This window comes from Macrobrachium nipponense, chromosome 3 (genome assembly GCF_015104395.2).
Source record: "Macrobrachium nipponense isolate FS-2020 chromosome 3, ASM1510439v2, whole genome shotgun sequence".
Taxonomy (NCBI): Eukaryota; Metazoa; Arthropoda; class Malacostraca; order Decapoda; family Palaemonidae; genus Macrobrachium; species Macrobrachium nipponense.
The window spans coordinates 54,135,704-54,160,389 of record NC_087202.1 but is presented as its reverse complement, the minus strand read 5'-3'; the positions used below and the strand labels follow the sequence as shown (position 1 = coordinate 54,160,389).

At 37.0% G+C, this 24,686-nt stretch overlaps 2 protein-coding genes across 5 annotated transcripts in view; both read left to right on the top strand.

Annotated features, from left to right (window-relative positions):
* Window positions 1–435: 435 nt before the first annotated feature.
* Window positions 436–13,154, top strand: LOC135221785 (glycerophosphocholine cholinephosphodiesterase ENPP6-like). Of its 2 annotated transcripts, none has more exons than XM_064259633.1 (10): window positions 436–557; window positions 1,566–1,708; window positions 2,441–2,583; window positions 5,948–6,051; window positions 7,821–8,030; window positions 8,435–8,573; window positions 9,104–9,267; window positions 10,048–10,168; window positions 10,787–10,915; window positions 12,061–13,154. In XM_064259633.1, exons 2-10 carry the CDS (start codon window positions 1,578–1,580, stop codon window positions 12,330–12,332), a joined length of 1,413 nt encoding a protein of 470 aa, XP_064115703.1. In that variant the 5' UTR covers window positions 436–557; window positions 1,566–1,577; the 3' UTR covers window positions 12,333–13,154. The 2 variants fall into 2 exon arrangements, with proteins under 2 accessions (XP_064115703.1, XP_064115702.1); XM_064259632.1 differs by lacking the exon at window positions 436–557 and adding an exon at window positions 722–909.
* A 713-nt stretch (window positions 13,155–13,867) lies between these two features.
* LOC135221786 (glycerophosphocholine cholinephosphodiesterase ENPP6-like) overlaps window positions 13,868–24,686 on the top strand; it is a 30,198-nt gene continuing 19,379 nt past the window's right edge. The window contains exon 1 of one of the 3 annotated variants that reach the window (XM_064259637.1): window positions 13,868–14,056. The gene's annotated coding sequence lies outside the window, so the exon portion shown is untranslated. The remainder of the gene's footprint in view (window positions 14,057–24,686) is intronic. The other 2 variants (XM_064259635.1, XM_064259639.1) reach the window with 2 other exon arrangements.

Below are 24,686 nucleotides of genomic sequence, written 5' to 3'. Positions count from 1 at the left end.
ATGCACAGTTGACGTGATTCTACTATAGTATATGTATTCAATAAAAACAAGAAAATGATTCTTGTTGGACTCGAGTGGTAAGGTTCTTTTTACCCATTATGAACTAATCCCTGAAGGAAATGGTATATTGCCCGAATTTCTCTCTCTCTCTCTGTCTCTCTGTCACACATATACACACATACATATATAGATATTATGTATATATGTATATACATACATACATATATATGTATATAATATTGTGATGTGTTTATATTTGTAAGAAGTGTACGTGTAAATTAAATTGATAAATTATTAGTATTTTACCTTGTGTATACTGTATGTATGGTTACGTTTATGTTTATGCAAACCAAGAGAGTGAGTGAGTGGGTGAGAGAGATAAATGCCTTAATCATAGTCAGCCATCTAGCTTATCAACGCAACTACTTCTGACTGCGCGAGTCAAATGTGAAGTCACAGACCACCGAGACTTGTGTTGATACAATCTACAATGTGGCAAGCAACCTGTGTCTCGCAACAGGTGTTCACAAGTGCGTGTCACTAATCGACGATATTAGGTACAGCATAGTAGGCATACCCCAAGATTTAACAAGTCTTGGCATTGTGAATGAGCCGCTGACGGCACGAGAACTATTTTTATTTCCGGCTTCCAATTTGACATTCGCTAGCCAAGGTCCTTTAAGTATACTCTAGAGAAGGACCTTGTCGCTAGCTTGAGTCTCTCCCGCGCGCTGTCGACACAACAGTCATTCCTCCTTAGTAGCTTGAAGCGACTGGTTGGGCGATAACTCGGCTAAAGAAATTTCTTTTTCTTTTCGTTCATTCAGCAAACACTCTGGGGGTTTTCTTCTCCTTTTTCTTCTTTTACGAACCGAGCTTGGTGACAACCTGTGACGTAAACAACCAATTGTAAGACTTTTATCAGCATCTTTTGTGTTTTTATTGTAAACTGGTGTCAGTGCTGCTGAAGATAAAAATGAAATTAATTTTAGAATTGGTATACTTGTACCCAACTGTGTTGTGCAGATATAGTCGTAATAGATACAGTTGTTCTGAGTGATACATCTCACGCATTTGCTTGGAAAATATATTAATCCATCGAAATACTTTGAAATTTTGAATCCACTGTGAAAGTTGAGGAAGTTTATCATCTTAGCGAGAGGAAGAGAGGCCTTTAGAAATGATTTATTGATATTTTATGTCATCTGACACAGTATAAGATATAATTTGGTATTCATTGATAGGCACAAAACTTTTTTCACATCACATCCCCAGTTATCTGTGAGAAGAGAGAGAGAGAGAGAGAGAGAGAGAGAGAGAGAGAGAGAGAGAATATAGCTATGACTCAGGAAGATGGCGGTTACATTCAAACAAATCAAAACTCACACACACATATATAGTATGTATATATATATATATATATATATATATATATATATATATATATATATATATATATATATGTGTGTGTGTGTGTGTATGTATGTATGTATGTATGTATGTATGTATATCATTCAGGTGGAAAGGAATGCACCCGTGACAAGACTCTCGTTGCCAAATTTCAGATATGAATTACAATGGGCCGGTCCTCATTAGTGCCGTGGGTTCTCCTGGGGGTGATCTCAGCCTCCGTCCTTCAGGTCTGTCACTCAACGCCCGATGGTGAGGAAGATGACAAACCCAAGCTGCTCTATATACTCTTAGATGGGTAAGTAATCCTTCTGTGTGTGAGCAGTAGATGTTGTTGTTATTGTAGTGTTGTGAGAAATAGTTGATGATGTCCTTTTTGCCATGGAATATGTAACCAATGAAACAAACGTTATCTATATGACGACGAGTATTAGGCTCTTAGTGAAGGTAGTGGATGTTTTTTTTTTTTTAGCGGTGTTGGGGTGAGGAAGGGTGATCAGCAAAAATACAAAAAATCATAGATAAATATTTAAAGTAACATCTGATAGTAATGGCACACATTGTTTTCGTTTTCATTAAATGTCTGAGAATTACTAACTAAATAATTTTAGACGTCAGAAATAATTATAATGCGTTGTCCACAGGTGCATGTACTCAATATTCAGATAATCTCATCATTATTAAATTCATTTTAATAGTATTTTTATATATTTTCTCTTATAGTTGGTTTACCCTCCAAGCACATTTTAATTATTTCTAGTATGCATCAGTTCCTTTTCCCATATTGGTCATATTTTTATAATACTCTCCATCGGTCACCTAGTCCGGCCTATAACACGACGCTGAGATCTTGAATTCAAAAGAGCTAACAAAATTTCAAATGTAAACAAGACGTATTTATCCTTTCAGACAACATCAAGGTTTATAGACGCCATCCATTTAAGAATCATATATGGCTTCAGACGAGAGACCATTAATATCCTTTTGGAGAACTTCAGCTGCTTTCAACATTCAATCCGTTGTATTTCAGGTTTCGGTGGGACTACCTGGAGATGTTTAGGGAGGGAGCCTTACCAGCTTTCAACCAATTCGTGAAGGAGGGAGTGAGGGCTCGGTGGGCCACTTCCGTCTATCCATCGTTGTCCTTTCCTGCTCAGATAACGTTATCTACAGGTATGCTGGCTGTTTTCGAGTGACTACAGGTATCCTGGTTATTTTCGAGTAACTACAGGCATGCTGGCAGTTTTCGAGTGACTACAGGTATGCTAGCTGTTGTCGATTTAAAAATGGCCAGGTTGAAATCCAGAGCCAATTGGGATCACATAACTGAAGCTTGTCGGGCACTTAATATCTCAGATGCTATAGTTGATACTAATCCAAAGAAGTTAAATGAAATGCTGATGGCTATTTTAATTGGATATGTCCTTAGAAAGGCCATCAAATTTAGGACAAGTGACCAGCCGTGGTTTGATGATATTTGTAGATGAACCTGCCATAACAGACCAAATTTATCGCATGGCGACGAAATCGTTCAAATGATAATTACACCCTTCTTGTTGAGTCTCACCATGTTGCGAATAAAACTTACAAACAGCCGAGAGAAATTACAATAATTCCTTGAAGAGGAAACTTGAAGGAATTACTCAGCCTCATCTGTGGTGGACCAAACTGGCATTTATTTTTGGGTCACGCCCGTCTTCGATCCCACCAGTACTAGCAAATAATGGTAGATTGGTTACTGGCCCTATAGAAAAGGCTGGACTGCTTCATCGGTCTTTTGAAGCTAAGCAATCAGCTGAGGCTGTCTATCTCCCTGATGCTTGCCATCCTGAACCTCTTACAAAATTTGCGTTTCGCTCTAGGGATGTTAAGAAAATTCTTGATAATATTGATAGCTGGCGTGAAGACCCTTTGTTTTTTTTTAAAGTTTCTTGCGTGTTGTTTCCCAAGTTTAGTCGATTCTATAGATTTTTATGTCGACATAGTATCTTTGCAGATGAGCGCAAGCTCAGTAATACAGTGCCTGTTCCAACGAGTGGCATATCTGCAGACTGCAGTAACTACAGACCAATCTCTATTCTCCCTGTGCTCTCCAAAGTTGCTGTAAAACTCATTTTTAAGCCACCTTATAAACATGTTGATTCAAAAGGATTGTTAGCTGATAGGCAATATGCATATAAGAATCTGAGTAATTCAGGCACATTTTAGTGCAGCTTTCGAGTTAGTAAATCACAAGGCACTTATTTATAAACTTCAGAATCTTGGAGTGGCTGGATATGTTTTAGGATTACTTCCAGATTTTCTTACAGTAGGCAGCAGCGAGTTGCTGTGGACGGGATCTTTACTGAACCAAGACCTATTGTGTTTGGAGTTCCACAGGGCAGTGTTCGGTTCACTGTTATTTTTAATCTATACAAGTGACATGGTTTGTGGCCGGGAAAACAAGAATGTTCAGTTTGCCGATGATGCAACACTTGTGGGTGTAGTAAAGTCTCCATTTTTGAGAATGAAGCTGCCCTCAGCCTTAATGTGAACATGGACCGGATAAGAGAATGGTGTAGTCGGTGGGGTATTGATTAACAGATACCCTAATTTAATTCAAAAAGAGAATTTACTTTTTTTTTTGTGAAGAATGCTCCCTTAGACTGGTGTAGCCGGTCTTACGTACTCAGTAGTAGGAGTTGGTCAAAAAAAACATTGTAATAAGAGGAATAAAAAGTACTAATTTAAGGTAATTTAAAGTAGAAAGGAATACGACGGAAGAAGATACTTAGTATAATAAGAGCCACTGGAGTAGTGCGATGACGCTCACAAGCTGCCGTTGGATTAATTTCAATTAAGTAATCATATGGTTGACTTCCATGCTAACAGTCATTTATGAACTCGACATGATAGTGGTGCACGAGGCCGATGAATGCAAATTTATGACAAATGACATATATGAATATTTTACTTAAAACATGTCCACGGGAATTATTTCTGTTTATTTTCGCTATCTGGTCTTTGTAATCAGACATATTGATGCATCATATAAAACGGGAATTATGGGTTTCTCAGTGCCCGTGACGAGAGATCAGGAACGCGAAATCTTCGGAGAATTTCTGTGACGTGAGAGCGCTGTCCAGCGACCTTGTGTATTTGTTTTGTCCAGCCTTGCCAAAAGATTCGGTGGCATCCACCTGTTGATCCCGCCGAAGATATCGTAAGGGTCGGTTGTTAGCCTGTGCCACGAGTTTCAAAAATGTACGGAGCTGTCTGCGTTCCTTCCTTCTTTTTCCCATCGGTAACCCACAATTTTTAGTTTTCTGTAAATGAAAACTATTGAGATGGCGTTGTCTGTCCGTCTGCACTTTTTCTGTCCCTCCTCAGATCTTAATATCTATAAGGCTAGAGGGCTGCTAATTGGCATGTTGATCATCCACTATCTAATCGTCAAAATTACCAAATTGCATTCGTCTAGCCCCAGTAGTTTTTATGTTATTTAAGGTTATTAAAGTTAGCCATAATCGTTCATCTGGCAACAATATAGGACAGGCCACCACTGGGCGTGGCTAATGTTTCGTGGGCCGCGGCTCACACAGCATTAAACAGAGACCACCGAAAGGTAGATCTATTTTTGGTGGCCTTGATTATACGCTGTAGCGGAATACAGAAAGCTACATTTCTTCGGCGCAGTTTTTCCTTTTTTTGTTTGTAATTAATGGTTGGTTCTGATTGTTTAGATTTCTATACCCTTGAGGTTTTCATGCAGACTTGTGTTTATGACGTCATTGATTGCATAAAGTATGAAGACTATAAAGCCATTGCTCCGAAGATCTCCGTTAACGTCTCAACTTTCCCGTCTTCGTTCAGACAACTCAGGCTTCATTATCTCTCAAATATTGTGTGGAGGTCGCAAACTTAATTATAGTTCGACTGTTTTTTTATTTAATCAGTACTATTAATGTCCAGAGTGGTGGATTTGTCGTCAATGAGGTAACGCATTGTCATTTTTATAGTTTATGTATGTACGCATTTATATATAGTATATATATATATATATATATATATATATATATATAATATATATATATATATATATGTGTGTGTGTGTGTGTGTGTATATATGTATATATATATATATATATATATATATATATATATATATATATATATATATATAGAATCTACCAATCACTTTTTTTATCAGATACATATGCAATTTTGTGTTTTATATATAAGTATGTATATATACATATATAAAACATACAATTATATACGTATCTGACTAAAAAACCGTGTTCTGGCGCTAGCTGTTACTATAGAGTAGCCCATAACCAACACTGTATAGAGGGTGACTACATTTATTAAAATATAGCATTTAAAGTTGATCTCACAATGCTGATTTGAAATATAGAGTTAAGTGCGGCAATACTGAAGGTCAAATGAGAGTTTTGTTAAGGTTAGACTGGCATTTTGTAAGGATATCTCTTCTTAAAGAGAACAGGTGAATGTGAACTTACCAATTTTCATGACGGGGCTTTTCCTTCCATTTCAGGGCTGTATCCAGAAAACCATAACATCATCGGAAATTACTTTTATGATCACGCAACCAAGGATGTCTTCGCTCTGTTCGATTCCCAGACGACGGTGAGATCAAAGGTACGTGGGAAGGACAGATATATAATGTTTTCTTTCTTTTTAATGTATCAAATTCCAATCTGTTACTTAAATTTACTCTGTTTTTAATCCAGTTGTTCATATCAGGTCAGCGACACACTTTCATCAGATGGTAAGAAATAAATGAACAATTCAATTAATGAAGAGTAACGTCAGTACTTGGATGGATGACCTATTAGGAATGCTATAGCAGGTTCACATCAGCCGTGCGTCTGAAATCTAGGCCAGTCCCTTACGACGCTCCTGATTGGCTGTTGATAAGCCAATCACAGGGCTGGAAGCTCTCAGTCTCCCGAGAGAGTTCACAGAGGCAGGATGTATGTTCCACCTCTCCTGAGGGCTACGGCTCTCAAAAGTTTTCCTTAGGAGAGGTGGAACGTACATCTTGTCTATGTGAACTCTAGAGAGACTGAGAGTTTCCAGCCCTATGATTTGCTTATCAACAGCCAATCAGGAGCGTCGTAAAGGACTGGCCTAGACAATAGATGCACGGTTGATTTGAATCTGCTATAGGAATCTAGAGCCATCTTTAACAGAAGGGCTCTGGGCTGCCAGCCTCATCGTAGCCGAGAAACCGACTACCAACACTTCTGCTGGCGTCAGTCGCTCAAAAGAAAAGATACAGATGTATATATATATATATATATATATATATATATATATATATATATATATATAAGTATGTGTGTATATATACAAGTATGTGTGTATTTATACACGTGCCACACACACGGACATATATATATATATATATATATATATATATTATACACACACATGTGTGTGTATGTGTGAATACGTGAGTGTGTATTTTATGTGTATATGTATGTATGTAAAAAAAACCAGAAGCTTCAATCCAAGGGTTGAAGAGCACCTCAGTGGCATGGTCGGTATGGTGTTGGCCTGCAACCTCGGTGGCCGCGAGTTCGATTCTCGGGCGTTCCATTGGAGTGGTGGTTAGAGATGTGTATTTCTGGTGACAGAAGTTCACTCTCGACGTGGTTCGGAAGTTACGGAAAGCCGTTGGTCCCGTTGCTGAATAACCACTGGTTCCATGCAACGTAAAAACACCACACAAACAAAACCAAGGGCTAGAGTAGAGGTGACAACAAGTTAGAATCATGGAAGTTGCCCAGCAATTTTCAGCGCCCGCATCTCAACCTCCCCCCGGCCCCCACCCCCCAACATGATCACAAGCCCCGACCAACAACGAGCCTCAGGTGTTGTCACGAAAAGCTCCGCATTTGTTCATTTACTATTTTGATACACATATAAACTGCGGGGCCAAGTTGATGTCATTCTCAAGTAATTCATAAGAATAATTCTGTGTACATATACACAAAATAAAAGCAATATTCATAATTCAATTATGTCTATGACTGGGGAAAGACTTCAGAATTGCCTTGCAAATTAAAGACATCCAGATTTTCATTCTCTCTTTATTAATTTACGGGAAAGGGGAATGGGAATATACATTTGCCTGTTGATTTTAATAATAATGTTATATTATTGATGTTGATATTATTATTAATGTGGATATCAATAATATTGTAATATCATCGTACCGGTTATTATGACTAGACAGCGAACAGAAGTAAAAGACTGAAAGGCGTGATGACATTGGCTTTCGCTACGCCAAGTATGCGGCCAAGTTAGTCCCTTAATCTACAACAAACTGTAGTCAGCAACCAAGAGGGAGGGAGGGAAGCCATGGAATTATTACTAGACCTAAGATTTCATTACTTCTCCAGTGGTGGACATCGGAGCCCATCTGGATTACAGCCGAGAAGGCCGGGCTGAAGACGGCCCAAATCAAGTGGACGCGATGCGAGGTCCCTTACGACGGCAAGACTACTCATTACTGCGAGACGTACAAGGACGAGGAAGCCCGATTGGATAACTTCCTCAAGAGCAGCATGACAGCGCTGAAAAAACTCGAGGAAGGATATGATTTTGTACAGGTATTCTCTAGGCCTAGGCTTTTTGTGTTCTTGCAAACGTATCTGCTGTTTGCGAATAGCCATCCCCATTTTGTGTCTAGACATTTAGCAATGTTGTGAGACTACGTATATTTGACAAGTTCTTTTTTCTATAATAGATTATAATCTCAAGCTTGCTATTTTTTCGTCAATGTTCTTGGCAAAAAGTGGTATTTGACTCGTGGCAACTGATTTTTACGTTAACATTTCCACTAAGAGGTCTTATTTATTTTTATTTCAACCATCTACTATTTTGTTCAACGAAAACCCCTGTTTAATAGGCAAACTATTTACTTCTTACTTCTTCGGCAGTTCTACCTACAGTTCCTTTCCGAACTGCCCGTTTCCCTTTAATTTACTTATTTAATCTATTTTCGTGAACATAGGTCTACACCGTGGAACCAGACTTGGCGGGACATTATTTTGGTCCAAAGTCTCGTGAGGTTTTGCAAAAACTTCAAGACCTGGACAGTGTTCTGTCTATTATCATGGACGAATTAGAAACGAAAGGCCTGTCTGATAAAGGTCAGTGAGAGAGGATTTTTCTTTGTATCTTACCTCTTGGACTAAGTATACTACAGGAAGTGGCGGTCCCAGGCACGTAGTTTACTAGAGTTTAACTGCGTAACGTTTTAAATACTTTTTAAAATCCCTCTTCCGTGACTGCGATTTGCGTCTTCTCTTAGCATTTTGGACAAAATCTGTTGTTTTATTTTATTTTTCATGCCAGTATTACCCCTATATTTTTTTCGAACTGACTGCAAATTTAAATTTTGTACGTTATGTTTCAGAGCTTCTTGTCCCCAGTGCAAAAAACTCTGAACGGGAAAAAATAGATACTTTTTTTTCATTATAAATATAATGCCTGAATTTCTATAATGGAAAATGCTCCGTTCCTAAAGAAAATTTGACTACTCGCAAGAGTTCCAATTTAAGTCCAAGTTTTTGGTTTTAAAATGTGTGCAAATGACTCCAATAAACAAGATATAGCGACAGATATAGTGGTACATTTATAAAATTCAACTTCTGGAGGCTAAAATTACGTTTGTTTACAGTGAACATCATTATAACGAGCGACCACGGCATGCAGTTTGTCGGCGAAGAGACGGGATACAAAACCATCGAGATCGACAGCCATCTCAACACTGCTCTGGTGGACAAGATTTGCGATCGCTATTCGGTCATGTATCTTTACGTCAGTGATGAGAATCTTCAGAGGGTAAGGAGAGGAGAGTTATTATAAGCAAAGGAAAATTAAATGATATTTTTTTCTTGATTTAATACATGAAAGTTAAAACTTAATAGTCAAGCAGTAGCTAACAGAAATCAATGTAGATTTGCAATCTACGTAGCCGGGCTCGACCTAAAGTGCCGCGTTTTCCTTTGTTATGCTGTCTTAATCATTAATTTTCTCAATTCTCAGCAGTTTCATTTTTATGACGCTTTGATCCAAGATGTTTACAATTCAAGGATATTTTTACCAGATTACAGTACCGAAGTATCAGTAAACGTATACTTGTTTCCATTTCTTGTTTGATATTGTTTAATCCTTTATCTAGAATCGTACTTGAAATGTCCGGATAATGCAACTTTTATAACACGATTTTAGATCTCCCTCTCAGTGTTTTGTCATCATTTAAATTAAGTTAATTCATCATCAGTTTTCACAATGGTACAAAGTAGAAGAACGCTACTTGAGTAGCAAGCACATTGTAAAAAGGTATTTTCTTATAAAGTATTAGGCATGCGGTCCCTTTTTATTCATATTTATAGATAATTTTATGCGTGTTTTTATTATGTATCATATATGTACGTATATCTCTGAGTAATTTTAAATAACGCTATACGTACTTCCTGTGCCCTACATACCTCGGGTATCATTTCAACAAAGCCGAAGTCAACTTCAACTTCGTGACAAATGATGAATTAAGAGTAAATAACCAATTTTAAGAACTGTAATCTTTCACAATCTTTTGCGACTTTTTTCCCTTTTCCAAAGGTCTACAACCAAGTTTCGAGAATACCAGGACTGACGGCATACAAGAAGAGTGACATACCCGATGATTTTTACTTTAAAAGGGGGAAGTACGTCCCTGACATCCTTCTCTTCCCTAATTCCGGTTAGCATTCTGGCATTTTCGACTTTTATTTTTTTTTTCTCTCTCTCTCTCTTTCTCTCTACTGGATGAATACATCACAAAACTGAGGATTTATTTAGGTAATAAGTCCACTTCAGTAAAAATGTTTGTGAGTCAAATTCAAATTAGAACGTCCTTGTGTTTAAACACCTTTGTATCCTGGGATGATTAGAGGCAGAGTGGACCTCTAAATCAAAAATGAATAAAGGAAAACATTTATGTATGCTTTATAAACCCTCTGCATTAATCTGCAGTAGCAGTGAATTGTAGCATTGTTTAGGTACTCATCCTAACAGACCTAGTAAGCAAAACAGAAAAATGTGATACCAAAGTCTTTACATTAATTTTCAATTCTTAAGAACATACAGTGTGTAAAATGAAGGTACATTCGTGTATGTATGTCTAAATGATAATCATATTTTTGTGGGAGAGACTTTCACATTTGAATGTGGGTTATTGAGTATTTATCAGTGTTGATAGCTTCTTTTATAACTTTCCATCTGTGTATTGAAAATTTAGGTATGACGTTGAAAATTTATCCAATATTGGAACGTGTGGAGTCCTGACAGTATAATTTGTTTTATTTCTCTTTTGGCATAGGTTACCTTATAATGCCATCAGCATCAGACAAGCAAGTTCCACCTAGAATGGCAGAGTTTGGCAGTGGTGTTCATGGTCTAAACCCCAAACTGCCTAGCATGCGTGGAATATTCTTTGCCAAAGGTCCAGGTAAGGAAGAGCTACTGTGTGTTCTTAGAGTGAATGCCAGAGTGTGGGATTAGCTCTCAGTAGTGGTCTTACCCAGTTTTTTTTTACTTCATTTTTTTCTTTTTTTTTGGTGGTGGGGAGGGGATAAAAGGGACAACATAGAGCAAAATACATAAGGCTACATAAGGCGACACCTGAATGAAATGTTCCACGACGCTTCCCGAAAGGTCATTCAATATACCTTTGTACATGAATATTTGGAGATCCAGAATCATCGTTCGTATAACCATTATAGCTCAAAATGTGCGAAAACTCACATACAGCAAAGTCTCAAGAGGCCATTAACGGCCAGGGTAGAAAGTCACATATTTGATATCGTAACTCAACATGTAGCATGCTGTTATAGAAAATTCTTTTCAAATCCTAAGTGATGAAATTTCTTCCTCAATCATGCGGTATATTGATGGTTTCTCAAAGCAAAAAGGTTGATTTCGGGACCGTAGCTTCAAATTGCTAAAAGCTAAACCTTGACTTCCTTTCGCTCTTTTTATGGTGTCTGGGTTTTGCAACTGCATCTGTTGCTGCGTTGTCTTTGTATCTACTAAGACTATCTCCCTAACGTTACTCATCCAGAATTGGAAACAGTTCAGTACATAATATGATGCGCCAGATTTACGTGAATGCAATGCCGGATCATCCACTATGAAGAATTGCAACATAGGTATGATGTTCGGGCATAGAATCTCTGTATAGTTCCAACTTCAAGAAAATTTACAACCACACAATTAGGTAAGAACAGAGGAAATGAGAGAGGGATGGCGACTATTATTTATTCATTCAAATAACGTCTTGATGAAAATACGAGGAGCTTCGTCAAGAAAAGTCTTTTTTTTTTTTTTTTTAAGAAAAGGAAAATTGAAGCATAAACATTCAGAATGGGAAATAATGATTTTGTGTTTCATTACGTAAAGCAAGGAAAAATTATGTATAATTTAGAAACTTAGAACAAAAGTTTAATTTTCAAACTATGTGGTCTTTGCTTAGAGAAGTATGTGAGCATTGACATTGTAATCATGTATATTTTTTATTTATTGGTTGATTTTTTTAAAATTACAGATTTACATATTAATTAATGAATTAATTAATTTCTTTATTGTATTTTGTAGCTTTCAAGGAAGGTCTTGTGACTGACCCTATCAATATGGTGGACGTGTACCAAGTCTTGACTACAGTGCTTGATATCCCTCCTTTGCCACACAACGGAACGTGGAAGAACGTGGAGCCCATCTTCGCGGAATCTACTGCCGAAAAGGAAGGATTGGTTGAGGAAAGAGGAGACGAAGGACACGGAAGTGGCGCCTCAACACCCATAATGACTCTTGTTTTAGCATCGTTCTTAGTTACCTTGGGCAGGTGCCTTCAGAGTACCCTTCTCTAGAATGGTAAAAGAGCTATCCTGCTCATTTCAGATTTTGACTCGATCGCAGTCCCCTTGATTGCTATAAATAAGTAAATGAGTCGAGGAAAATGTCAATTGATCTGGGTCATGTCGAGAAAAACGGTAACAAGAGAGATGTTTCTGGATTATTTTTGTAATGTTTTATATTTTCACGGTACCATAAATATCAACGAAGTTGGCAAAAGCCATACAACTTCCTTAAATCAATTCTCCTGTGGACGGAGTAAACGATGAATTTATCGCCTAACTGTTTGCATCAACCAAAATTCTCGTCTATCTCGGCATCGAAGATTCCATGAATATGTTTGAACAGATGTTTTTTTTTTTTTTTTTCCGATGAAGTCATCGAGAACTCTGGAGAGGTTGGGATAATCTAGAGCCCCGCTTGATTAAGGAAGAATCTCTCCATGTATTTGCCTGTTTGTATGAAAGGCAGCGTGGTTAGTCACCTTGATTTTATTACACTCTAATCTGTTCATTTGCTTGTTGTTTCTAAAATAGGACGACACTATAGCTCCATAATAATGATGATAATAATGGCGCAATTAGGCACGCAAAGAAATGGGTTTCTGTATTGTTAGAGAAAATATGCACGGAAAGGTCTTTTGGTCTCCGGTAATAATAATAATAATGGAAATAACGATATACATATACAATTTTGATAAAATAGAATATTATATATACCCATAGGGTCTTACTTCCCAAGTTGACCTTGGGATAAAATCAGCTAAAAATATAATTAACGCGTCCTAATTTTCTGTTACACGAACGACTGAGAATAAAGGAAAACTTTTATTTAAACGTACTTTATTTTCACACCTTTCTTCTCTTTAGGAGCATTGGTCAAGACGAACCAATGAGAACTGATAAAGATTTGCATTGTAAAAAAAAAAATAGTAAAAATTGAGTATTTTTAGAGGCTTCGTATGGTTTAATGTTTTTCATTTATTTTTCTAGAAGATTTTGAGAGATGTGGTTAGCAGCTGGTTGTCAAGACAGGACATGGAAAGAAAATCCACAAGACAAAAGGAGAAACAAAAGACACAAGAACGAGACTCGATGAAAAATTCTCTTGCTTATCGATTACTAAATTAGTTGATAAACGACGAAGTCCATTCACCGATATTCCAGAAACGCGTTGAATTCTAATCTAAGCGGTTCATTCTGCGCAAACAACTTGTAAATTATATTTACTAACATTCAAAATGCTTTCCCCTTCTCTTTCTTCCAAGTCACAGAGAATATTAACGATAATTAAGCCAACGTAACTTTAAAGACTTGAGGCTTTCAAATCAAGTAAATTACTTAAAATTGAGTCAGTTGAAGTTTATTAAATATTTTTTTAAGAGGGTCACCCGAGTTATCACAATTATCATCTGAATATTTCCTTATCAGCCTATCAGGTTCATTTTTGACATACGTAAGTGTTTGTACGAATCAAACAACTTCGAAAACAAGTTGATTACGCGTATGGGAGTTTGTGGCATCTACATTACACACGGACCCGAGCAAAAACTGCTTCATAGTGTGTGTGTGCTTAGTACTGTGACGGTCGATGTTTCGAGGCTGCTCGTGGAGCTGATAAATACGTATTTACTTTAATCATTGAGTAATAAGCAGCTTGTATATTGCTCGGTGTGTGGCCCAGGAAACTCGTTTTACGCCGTTTGTTCACTCAAGGAGTCTGGCACGTTCGTAAACTTGTAATTGTATAGAAACTATTTTTTTGCATTGTAACATCGGAAATGACTGTAGGATGTTACGATATCGTCAGTGTTAGATTGCAGAGGTCGACCTGTCTGTTACCAAAATTTATTCTTTATAAAGGCTAGTCCATACACCAGACCAAACATTTTTTAATATTCAAATTATATAGTAGTTGGTTAGATACAACAGCAGATATCGCATAGACATACATTGCAAAACATCGTTCCTCCTCAAATATATACAAAATCGTGATAGGCAGAGACATTTCTTGTGAATAATTTTACATGTTCATTTGTTTAAATTATTACTGTAGCGAAAACCCCTTAATTTGTTACTTTGATAACCATAAATAATGATATTATTTACAACTGAGACCGCCATTATATATAACTATGAAAAACATTTGAATAGCTACTTACCATGTTTCCAGTCAACGATATGTTTTAAAAAGGAATGATAATAACCTGTCTGATTATATAAATGATGTCTTGATAAGGCGTGATGTTTAAATGAGGCGGGAGAGAGATGACCATTGGCGAGTAGAAGTGTACCAGTTAATCTTCGTAATGAATGTGAGGTTACATAGTGCATGTGGAGAGACTTGCACTCACGCTTGTATGATCTTCCGTGCAGTTCTGCGTTAGGCCACGGCTTCCTTCCTTTCTTTCCGTTGTCGTTAGAATTGTATTAATCTTCGTTTTGAAATACCATGGAACTGTTGCTGACTGACTGGCAGTTGCCGTGCTTAGTTGCTACCATAAGCAAGTAGTTCATGATTAGAGTTCTTGGTAGGTAACGCATTGCTACTATTTGCATTTAGAGATGATCAGATGAGAAGGGTTGCAATTTCAAGTGAAAGGCGGCAACATTGTTGTATAGAACTTTCTGTGTACAAACTTCCAAAGTTAACAGCCGACGCCGTGTGTTCTGGTATTCCAAGGAGTTCGTGAACTGAGGGGATAAGGGGGGCGGGGTGTGTTAATGATTAGTCATATAACCCAGTGGTAAATAAAACCAGAATAAAAAAAAAATCATTAAATAAATAAATAAAAATTGTGTAGCTACGGTCAACACGCAATGACCGCATCCTCTCAAAGAGACAGAGACAGAGAGAGGGGAGCCCGTGTGACGGTAGGAGGCGGGGTTCTTCAAACTAAATTAATAGTTCACTCAGGCATAGTTAACAGAGGAACATTACAGTGAGTCATCATGAGCGTGCCGTATGAGAAGAGAGCGCGGGAAAATGGACACGGTCACGTGACTTTTGTTTAACAGGTGTTCGGATGAGGCTAACGTAATTGTTAAGTCGGTAGATGGCAACAGGGTTTGTGAAGATGTAAAATGGGTGATAACCTCCCGATCGCTCATGGTATTTTGCCCTGGATCAATTATATGCTCGAAGTTGTTAATTTATGAAGGAGTAAATGAACGCATCGTACAGACCTGACAATGAGGTGCATTTACTCAAATTTTATGACATCCTCAAACGCGAGTGCACATTACTAAGTACATTCTAACAGTTTATAAATATATACCTTCGTAAGTACTTGAAAACACTTCGGGATACATCCCTGATAAAATTTTCCTGTTAGTCTCAGTGCTGTATCCCACTTATATATATATATATATATATATATATATATATATATATATATATATATATATATATATATATATATATATATATAAGTGGGATACAGCACTGAGACTAACAGGATATATATATATATATATATATATATATATATATATATATATATATATAATAAAAGGAGCCTATAAAAACGCCAAAATATTGAGAGAAAATACTATATTTCAGAGATTGCTGTCTCCCTCTTCAGCGGGAGTGACCTAAATTGGCTTACCTGTGGATGGATCTCTCGGTATAAATACCACCTTTTCTTTAACTTTTCTCATTCATCTATCTGAAGAGGGAGACAGCAGTCTCTAAAATATAGTATTTTCTCTATATTTTGGCGTTTTTTGTGGGCTCCTTTTATCAGATGGAATTCTGTTGTAACAACATTTTTACCAGTCATATATATATATATATATATATATATATATAATATATTATATATATATATATACATACATACATACATATATACATACACGTATACTATGTGTTTTTGTGTGCATGCACGTTTGAGTGTATATTATATATCCGTAATGGCCACAAAAATCTCTTAACTGTTCTATTTCATCACACTTTTTGAGTAAATCGATAAGTTAAAGGGTCATTATGCCTATTATAAATACACAGATATGTATGTATATATGATGTATATATATATATATACATATATATACATATATATATGTGTGTGTGTGTGTGTGTTTGTGTATATAATGGGCGTAATGACCCTTTAACTTCTCGATTTACCAAGAAAAAAAAGCGGGATGAAATAGAACAGTTATCTACGCATGACTGTAATAATTTCGTATGTGTATTAAGAGAAAGAAGAAACTACATTAAATTGCACCAAAACGAGAGAAGATAGGTTTTTTTTGCCAATTACCACCATGCTTTCTTTCTTATACATAAGATTAATATTCATTTGATGAGTTCCTTTCATATCATCATTGCAGAGCTAGCCCAGCTGTCATTAAACCATACTTCTTCCGGAATGAAAACTTCATCGGCCAGGTGCCATGGCTGCCACCCATAAATGATGTCATCACCAAAGACTCTCTCTCTCTCTCTCTCTCTCTCTCTCTCTCTCTCTCTCTCTCCGAGGAGATCCGGGTTCGTTTCCTGTACGGGGAAGAAACGGTATAGTCGCGTTTTCTGAAGATGCAAGTATACCTCGGTTGACCTAAAGCATTATGTACCTGTTTATGATTCGATTGTTGTGGGTTGCGGCTGGTGTTGCTGGAATTGGGATAAGGGATTCGTGTTACCTGTGTTTCGTTCAAATGTGTACTATCTTATTGCAAACGCTGGGTAATATAAAATACTCCTCACTCGGTCTGTATGGAAACTTCTCTCTCTCTCTCTCTCTCTCTCTCTCTCTCTCTCTCTCTCTCTCTCTTCTCTCTCTCTGTCTCCAGTACCCTTGACACCATCAGACGTTCTACAGAAAAACTTAACCTTGAAATTGTGTGTTTACAAATGTTAGGAACGATGTCACTTAAACATTTTACTCTCAAAATACTATCTATGTTATCCATAGCATGTGTCCCAAGTTTTATTATTATTATTATTATTATTATTATTATTATTATTATTATTATTATTATTATTATTATTATTATTATTATTATTATTATATAAAAGTGGGTCTAAGCTAGGAAGAAGATTCTATTTATTGTTAGATTATTCGTTTTAGTTTGTCATCCGTATTTGTACGAACATCCTGCCATTGTTAGCACGTTCAAGATTTTCGACGGTGTTTGTTTTTCAATGAAACTTGAATAATGTATTCTCTCCCCTGCTCTCGGAAAGTAGGGAATTGTCTCATCATTTTGATATTATCTGTCTTTAGATGCTTTAGGAGTTTTGCATGTCTCTGAAAGTGCTTGAATCTGATATTTGTGTTCTTACACCAGCCTTTGTCCCGTAGACTAAAGATTAGCCTATTTCAGTCCGTTATCCTCCTCCTCCTCTTCTCGGTCAGACCCGCAACACACGTCAGGTCACCGGTTCACATTCCATTTACTCCGGAGTTTCGAGTAAATCCTTTCAATGCCAGACTTTGGGATTCAATCCCCTCTCTCTTTTTATGGTTACTGTAATCTTGCCCCAATTAAGAACCAGTTGTATCTTGCCCCCGAGCTTTTGACAGCATTTTCCAATACTTTTCTTCACTTCAGAATTTAGCTGGATAAGTGTATATGGTGTCCATTTCCCCTGGCCTCTTTAAGATGATAGCCAAGAAAAACTGAAGTGAAGCCTAGCCATGAACAGCAGAGCTCGGAGCAGGATTTTGTGTTCAATAGCAGGCCTGAAGTAATTACATATACTTTATGTCAATTACGATTACAATTATAAAGACCTGTCCTATTATCAAATAACTACAAGGAAGGAAAAAATATAAAATACTGTTAAAATTATTACTCACTTTTAATCATTCATTGCGCTGTTATATTTTGGACATCTGTTCCCCTGAAATAGAATGCAGATTGTTGTAAAAAAAGAATGCATGCTTGAGTTTGGTCTCCTTTTAAAATCAATTTATGTAACAAATGTAATCATAGTTCATCTTATAAAAACGTGACTCAATTACAGTTGAAAATAACGTTACTTTATTATTGTAAAAATTCAATTACAATACAATGACCTTGAAAACGTGTAATTAATTACATTTTGATTAATTTACAATTACTCCAAGCCTGGTCAATAGAGTGGGGAGGGCATGGTAGAAATGGGTTCAAAAGGGCCCATCATAGATTTTCCCATACCATTCCCCTTTTGCTCTCATGCTTTGTTGTTGCGTTTTGACCATTTCAAAGATTGTGATCAGCAGAAAAACGATAAACAGCTTCATTTTGTACCTGTTTCGGGCAGGGAGATCGCTAAAATGCTGTTTCATTATCCAAAATGATCTCCAGTGAACGTCTGGAGAGACAATACTGGTGGAGAGCAAGATCATTAGCATAAGAATACCAAGAATTAACAAGAACTGCTTTAGCAGGTTCCTGAATGGGGGGAAATATAATTAAGATAGAGCGATAAGAAAGCAATTTGCATAAAGTGAGGCGGATGTTAAGGCATACCATTGTTTAGAGCAGGATGAAAGTAAAAGAAAAAAAAAGCAGAGATAGCTTTTAAAGGAAAGACTTAAAACTGCAAACAAGAATATTTAATTGGCAGATTATTTTGTTAGGTTCCGCCAAACGCCATTTCACCTCGGTGACCGCGATTTCGACCAGGCATTCCATTGAGGGGTGAGAGATGTGTATTTCTGGTGATAGAAGTTCACTCTCGACGTGGTTCGGAAGTCACGTAAAGCCTTGATCCCGTTGCTGAATATCCACTGGTTCCATGCAACGTAAAAATACCATACAAACAAACGCCATTTGTTATCCGTTGCTGTCTCACCATAAGTATTTACAACAGAGTGGAAATAGGAGACAAGTCCCAGTGTTTAACTCTTGTCAAACATATCTAACAACGAAGCACATACAAACTGACTCCCCGTGGGGTAGTGCCCCTAGCTGCAACTACTTTCATTCTTTTTACCGTACCTCCGTTTATATTCTTTCTTCCATCTTACTGTTTACCCTCTCCTAATAATTGTTTCATGGTGCAACTGCGAGGTTTTCCTCCTGTAAATTTCAAACCTTTCGCTGTCAATGTCCGTTTCAACGCTGAATGGCCTTAGTTGCCCCAGTGCTTGGCATAATGCCACACGCACACACACACACACACACACACACACACACACACACATATATATATATATATATATATATATATATATATATATATATATATATATATATATAATATATATATATATATTTATAAACATACAAACTGACTGTCAGTTTTGCAATCAAGAAGAAGAGCTGGCTCTCACTGCGCAGCAGCAGGTTCGTGATGGTAATATTGGCGACCTTACATCGTCTTAAAAGAGAACTGCTTTTTACCATAAATTTTAGCTATTGATCTTTAACTTTGCTTGAATTTCATCTTGTATGAGCAGATATTTCTACTCGCTGTGAAACGGTGGGTGGCTGCAAGTACCCCAGGGCTCGCTCTGTAGCCTAGATTTCACGACTCATTCATTCGTCAGCCACTGTTGAATCCATGGTGGCGATAAAATAATCGTAGCAGGAACATGAACAAATTGAATTGAGCCTAAAATTCCAAGCGAGACAAGGAAAGGGAACATCTCTGATATTCAGTGTAAATTAGAATAGAAGATCTAAATGAGGGTCCACTAGTGAGCGCATGCGTTCAGGGGCTAAAGAGGAAATGCATTCAATGTTATTAATTTTTAACGTGACTCGAGGGAAAGGAAAGAGAAAGCATCTAGTTGGTAAAAAATTAAATGGTGGCAGGAACAATTGCCGTGGAACTATTTGAGGCTGCTTGGAGACTCAGAAGAACATTACTGTAGATAGATCGTTAAGGACAGATTGCTATTAGGAAAAGAAGGGAAGGGAAGAGTACACGTTTTAAAGATGGATTTTGAGAATGTGCAAAAGGGTGTGCCAAAGAAAGATTTAGTAATTCAAGTAAGAATACATTTTGAGTATTCTTCTTGAAGGATAATATTCGAATGGTTGTTATCAATGCGCATGTTATTGGTGTTGTTCCGAACTTCATTTCCTTTCTATTTTTTTTCTTATGGTGCTTTTCCATTTATCATGTTGTCCTGTGTCTGCATGTTTCCCTTTCGGATTCAGATTCTTAACAAAGATACAAAGGGCAAATAAAAGCTTTTGTAGTCTGTAGACGGAAATGTACAGCTATAAAGTTCAGAGACCGTGAATAATGACACATGGTAAATCTCTCTCTCTCTCTCTCTCTCTCTCTCTCTCTCTCTCTCTCTCTTCACACAAACACACATGGCCGCATATATATATATATATATATATATATATATATATATATATATTATATACATATATAATATACTATATATATATGTATATATATATATATATATATATATATATATATATATATATATATATATATATTACCAGTAGATCGTTATTCGTTTTGAAGCTTCTTAAGGCCTACACAGGCCTTAGTCTTCCAAACCACACCATAATAATAAGGTCCTATTCATCTCGCGCGCAAAATTCACGAGCAAAATTGTGACATGTTCTCTTTCTCGCTCTGAATGGTAAACGGGCGACCATGAAGGGAGTAGTACAGTATTTGCGAACATTAACCTGTGAACAAGTGGTCTAGTCAATCCTCAATAGCCGCCGCCACCGGGGAGACTGATTCATTGGATTATATCTGTAAACAGACATGTCCTTGACTATCTCTTTCTTTCATTAAACCGTCCTCTGCAAACTCTTATGAAGATTCAACAGACTAAAAATCCGAAAAAGGGCTCCAAAGCAAAATCATCCTACAGAGAGAGAAGTTAGAGGAAAAGGTGCAAATTAAGTGGGAAGGAATGGAAAATAAAACCGATACACCTGAATTTGGGAGACGTCAGCAGAAAGCAGGAATAAATTTGCTCCTCAATCAAACATTTGGAGATCTGAAGATTCCACAACTGCACTAGGCAGACTGTTCCACATTCTGGTTATGGTCAAGATGAAACTCCTAGTATACTGAGTAGTATTAACCTTTTACTTGTTGTGTTTCAGATTTTATACTCTTTTTGTATGTGAAAATGCTTAAGATATGTGCGAGGTTCATTATGGATGACTTTATAATTATGCAGCTTTCATGATGCACCGTATTTGTCATCACATGACCATCAGCACTAGTTGTAGTAGTAGTAGTATAATACTACTACTACTACCAATAGTACTAGTATTGGTAGTAATAGTAGGAGCAGTAGCAGGTAAATTAGTAGTTTCATCATCAGCAGTAGATGTAGAAGTAGTGGTAGGCTTTTTAAAACTAAAATTCTTGAATGATTCATTGACGGAACCGGTCTCAGGCATCGTGAATTTGAGAATGATTTTTTTTTTTTTTTTTTTTTTTGCAGCCTATGTAGGGAAACATTCCAAATAACATTTGCATTCTTCCTGGAACCAAAATATATTTCAAGGTAAAGAGATGAGTTTTCCTCTCTGTGCCTTGATATATGTCTTTCCAGGACGAAGCTATGAAGTTACTTTGGGGATTTTGACCTCTGTACCTCACTGGAAGGACTTTAGACAATGCGCCACTCGCAGGCAAAATCCCTTCCCGTCATGTCGCACAACAAACGTTTTTGTTTAGCGTGAACATTGAAAGGCTTCCTTTTTGTAACCCTATAACCGTTGTACACAATGCGTCCATGAAACCGGATCACTGTAACCGTGACAAAGAGGGAAAAAAAACTGGATCCATGTAGTATCCGTCTCTCATTGCAGAACGCCTGCTGTGGCGCTACCGCACAGCAGGTGTGGTGAGACCGGTTTGTACACACGAACTCTGTAGTACTGCATTATAAGGGAGCGGCAGCCCATCTGCTCCGTAAATAAATTCGGTGTCTCTCTCTCGTGGGAGTCGGAAGCAGGAAGTTTTTGCTGAGGTCGTAGACTTGTACAGACGCATTACTGAAGTTAGTCATCATAAACTGTTAAAATCTCTCTCTCTCTCTCTCTCTCTCTCTCTCTCTCTCTCTCTCTCCCTTAAGAAGAGCTCAAGATAAATAGTATACAATATTTAAACTTTTGATATACCATTTAAAGATATGCAACGCAGCACTATCATGTAGTGATAAGTTGAGTAGTAAAAATATGAAGCCCGTCTTATGAGAAAGAAATTAATAGCCATCACCTTCTGTCGAAAGAAGTTTCGAGACAATTACAAGCGACTGAATTGCTGTCATTTGCGTCATTCTAAAGGCTTTTCAAATAGCTTTATAAAAGGACTATGTCGTTTCTCAAGACGTACAAACCAACTGAGACCTTTAAATGAAGAATGTGATCTGCCGCATGCAACCGTCACAGACTCCGTCAACAGCCCAGTAGGGAGAAGCACCTGCGATGAATAAGCAATTAGGAAACAATCACCGGCAGACAGATACGATGGGAGTTTTATTCCTCGGAAGTAAGTGTGATGGCTCGATTGCAACGGCGTTCAAAGTACTCACAAGGTTCACATAGTCAAGTTCCAGTTCACAAACACGAATGTACAAAGAGTAGTTTTTTAAGTAAACATCTTAATCATTCAGAATCGTTCGTAGACAAAAAATGTCACTGAGGAAAGCTGTAATGTCTGTATTTTTTAATATATTACTTATATAAATGTAGAATACACGCACAACAGAATATTTAAACTGGAAATTTTCACAGGGTACTTTAACAGATTCCAAAACGTGCATGAGAGCAGTAACTTAATCACACATAAAATACGCACTCTTTATATTTTTTCCCGTTACTTCGTAAACCTGCTAAGACCACATAAGCCGAGCGAATTGTTTAAGAAATTCAGTTTGTAAAAATTCATTTGAAAAAATATAAAACAATATTTTCCTGTTGTCCGGTTGCATCAAATCTAAGAATAATTTCGAGCAAGTCCCAATCTTCATATCTCTACTAGGAAACTTTACGATGTTTTCCTATTCTGTGGTTTTCGGTACAATATTTGCTGTTCAAAATTCTTTACAAACTAGAAAACTCTTCACCGTTGACTGTAAAGTATATAAGATATAAATTGAATAAAAGTCGACTATACTTTTCGGGTCTTTGGTACTAAACAGTTTAATTTTTTTATATAAATAAGATATAAATTGAATAAAAGTCGGCTATACTTTTCGGGTCTTTGGTACTAAACAATTTATTATTATTATTATTATTTTTTTAGTACGAGAATTTCGTTGTATATATGTACATCAAATGCACTGGGTACCCGTTCAATAGAGCGGCGATAAGAACATCCTCCTAATACATATTTAGTTACAAATTTACTCTTTGTCCGGAAGGGAGAGTAAAAACGGATTTTCATGATCAAGATTTATAGACTAAAAGCAACATACAGAAAGTCGAGGTCTACAATAATGTTGAATTAGAAAATGTACAGTTTGATACACAGAAAGCAACCTGTCCCCCCCTCCCGAAAAAAAAAATTATTTTGCAATATAAATAACACGAATTATTATCTCATAGTTTAGTCCGGCTGCTTTTTTTTTCCGTTTACCACAATCTTTGGAACATTCCTCATCTGCCTGATGCTACCATGAGGGGTAGGGAGGCCCACTCTTATTTAACCTCCTATTCGGTTTTTTAGTTTCGCAATGTATTTGGGCTCCCTTCTCCTAAGAATGAATACCTACGAAATGGGCGGATTTTTTCCTGATAAGAGGCAGTTTGTCACGTCTGCTCAATAATCAAAACTGTTACCTGTATCTATATAAGCTAATGCTTGATGAAGCCATGGTAGTTAGTGACCTCTCTTTGGATTCTCCATTACCGATCATTCAATATAGATCAAATCACAGTTTTCATGAATCTAGATTAACGCACTTTTTTTATGTTCGTTACATTATTATAGTAATGGGAAGGATTAGTCAGGTTCGATCAAATACTTATATACTGGTTTTTCAAACTGGATTTAATCGCTATTATTAAGCAACAGGGATTTTGGGCTGCTAACTTCGCTGAAAAGATCCGTAGCAGTTGATTAAAATCTACTTCATACCCTGGAATAGCTAGCAGCGGTCGTTCACCAGGGTAGATGACTGGAGTGTTTCAAGTCTGATCAGATTTTTTTTCTTTATTTTCTCTCTCTCTCTCTCACTTATTAAAGTGACATGACAAATATAACTTTTCTTTTCAATGTTGTTAATATTGTGTTCTATAAAGACACCGTCCGTATTGTCGCTGACAAGCTACGAAAATTCAGGCTACGTTAATGTCTCTTATTTTGGTAAATTTAATACAAGCATTTTTCTCACACTCATTACCCCTCCTCTCTCTCTCTCTCTCTCTCTCTCTCTCTCTCTCTCTCTCTCTCTCTCTCTTCCACGCCTCCGAGGTGTGCGCATAACACCTGCA

Bases quoted from the DNA above. Each gene is read 5' to 3' on its own strand.
- LOC135221785 (XM_064259633.1), top strand. From the start codon at position 1,578: ATGGGCCGGTCCTCATTAGTGCCGTGGGTTCTCCTGGGGGTGATCTCA. The intron at 1,709-2,440 runs GTAAGTAATCCT...GTTGTATTTCAG, and splicing joins CTCTATATACTCTTAGATGG to GTTTCGGTGGGACTACCTGG. The intron at 10,916-12,060 runs GTAAGGAAGAGC...TGTATTTTGTAG, and splicing joins ATTCTTTGCCAAAGGTCCAG to CTTTCAAGGAAGGTCTTGTG.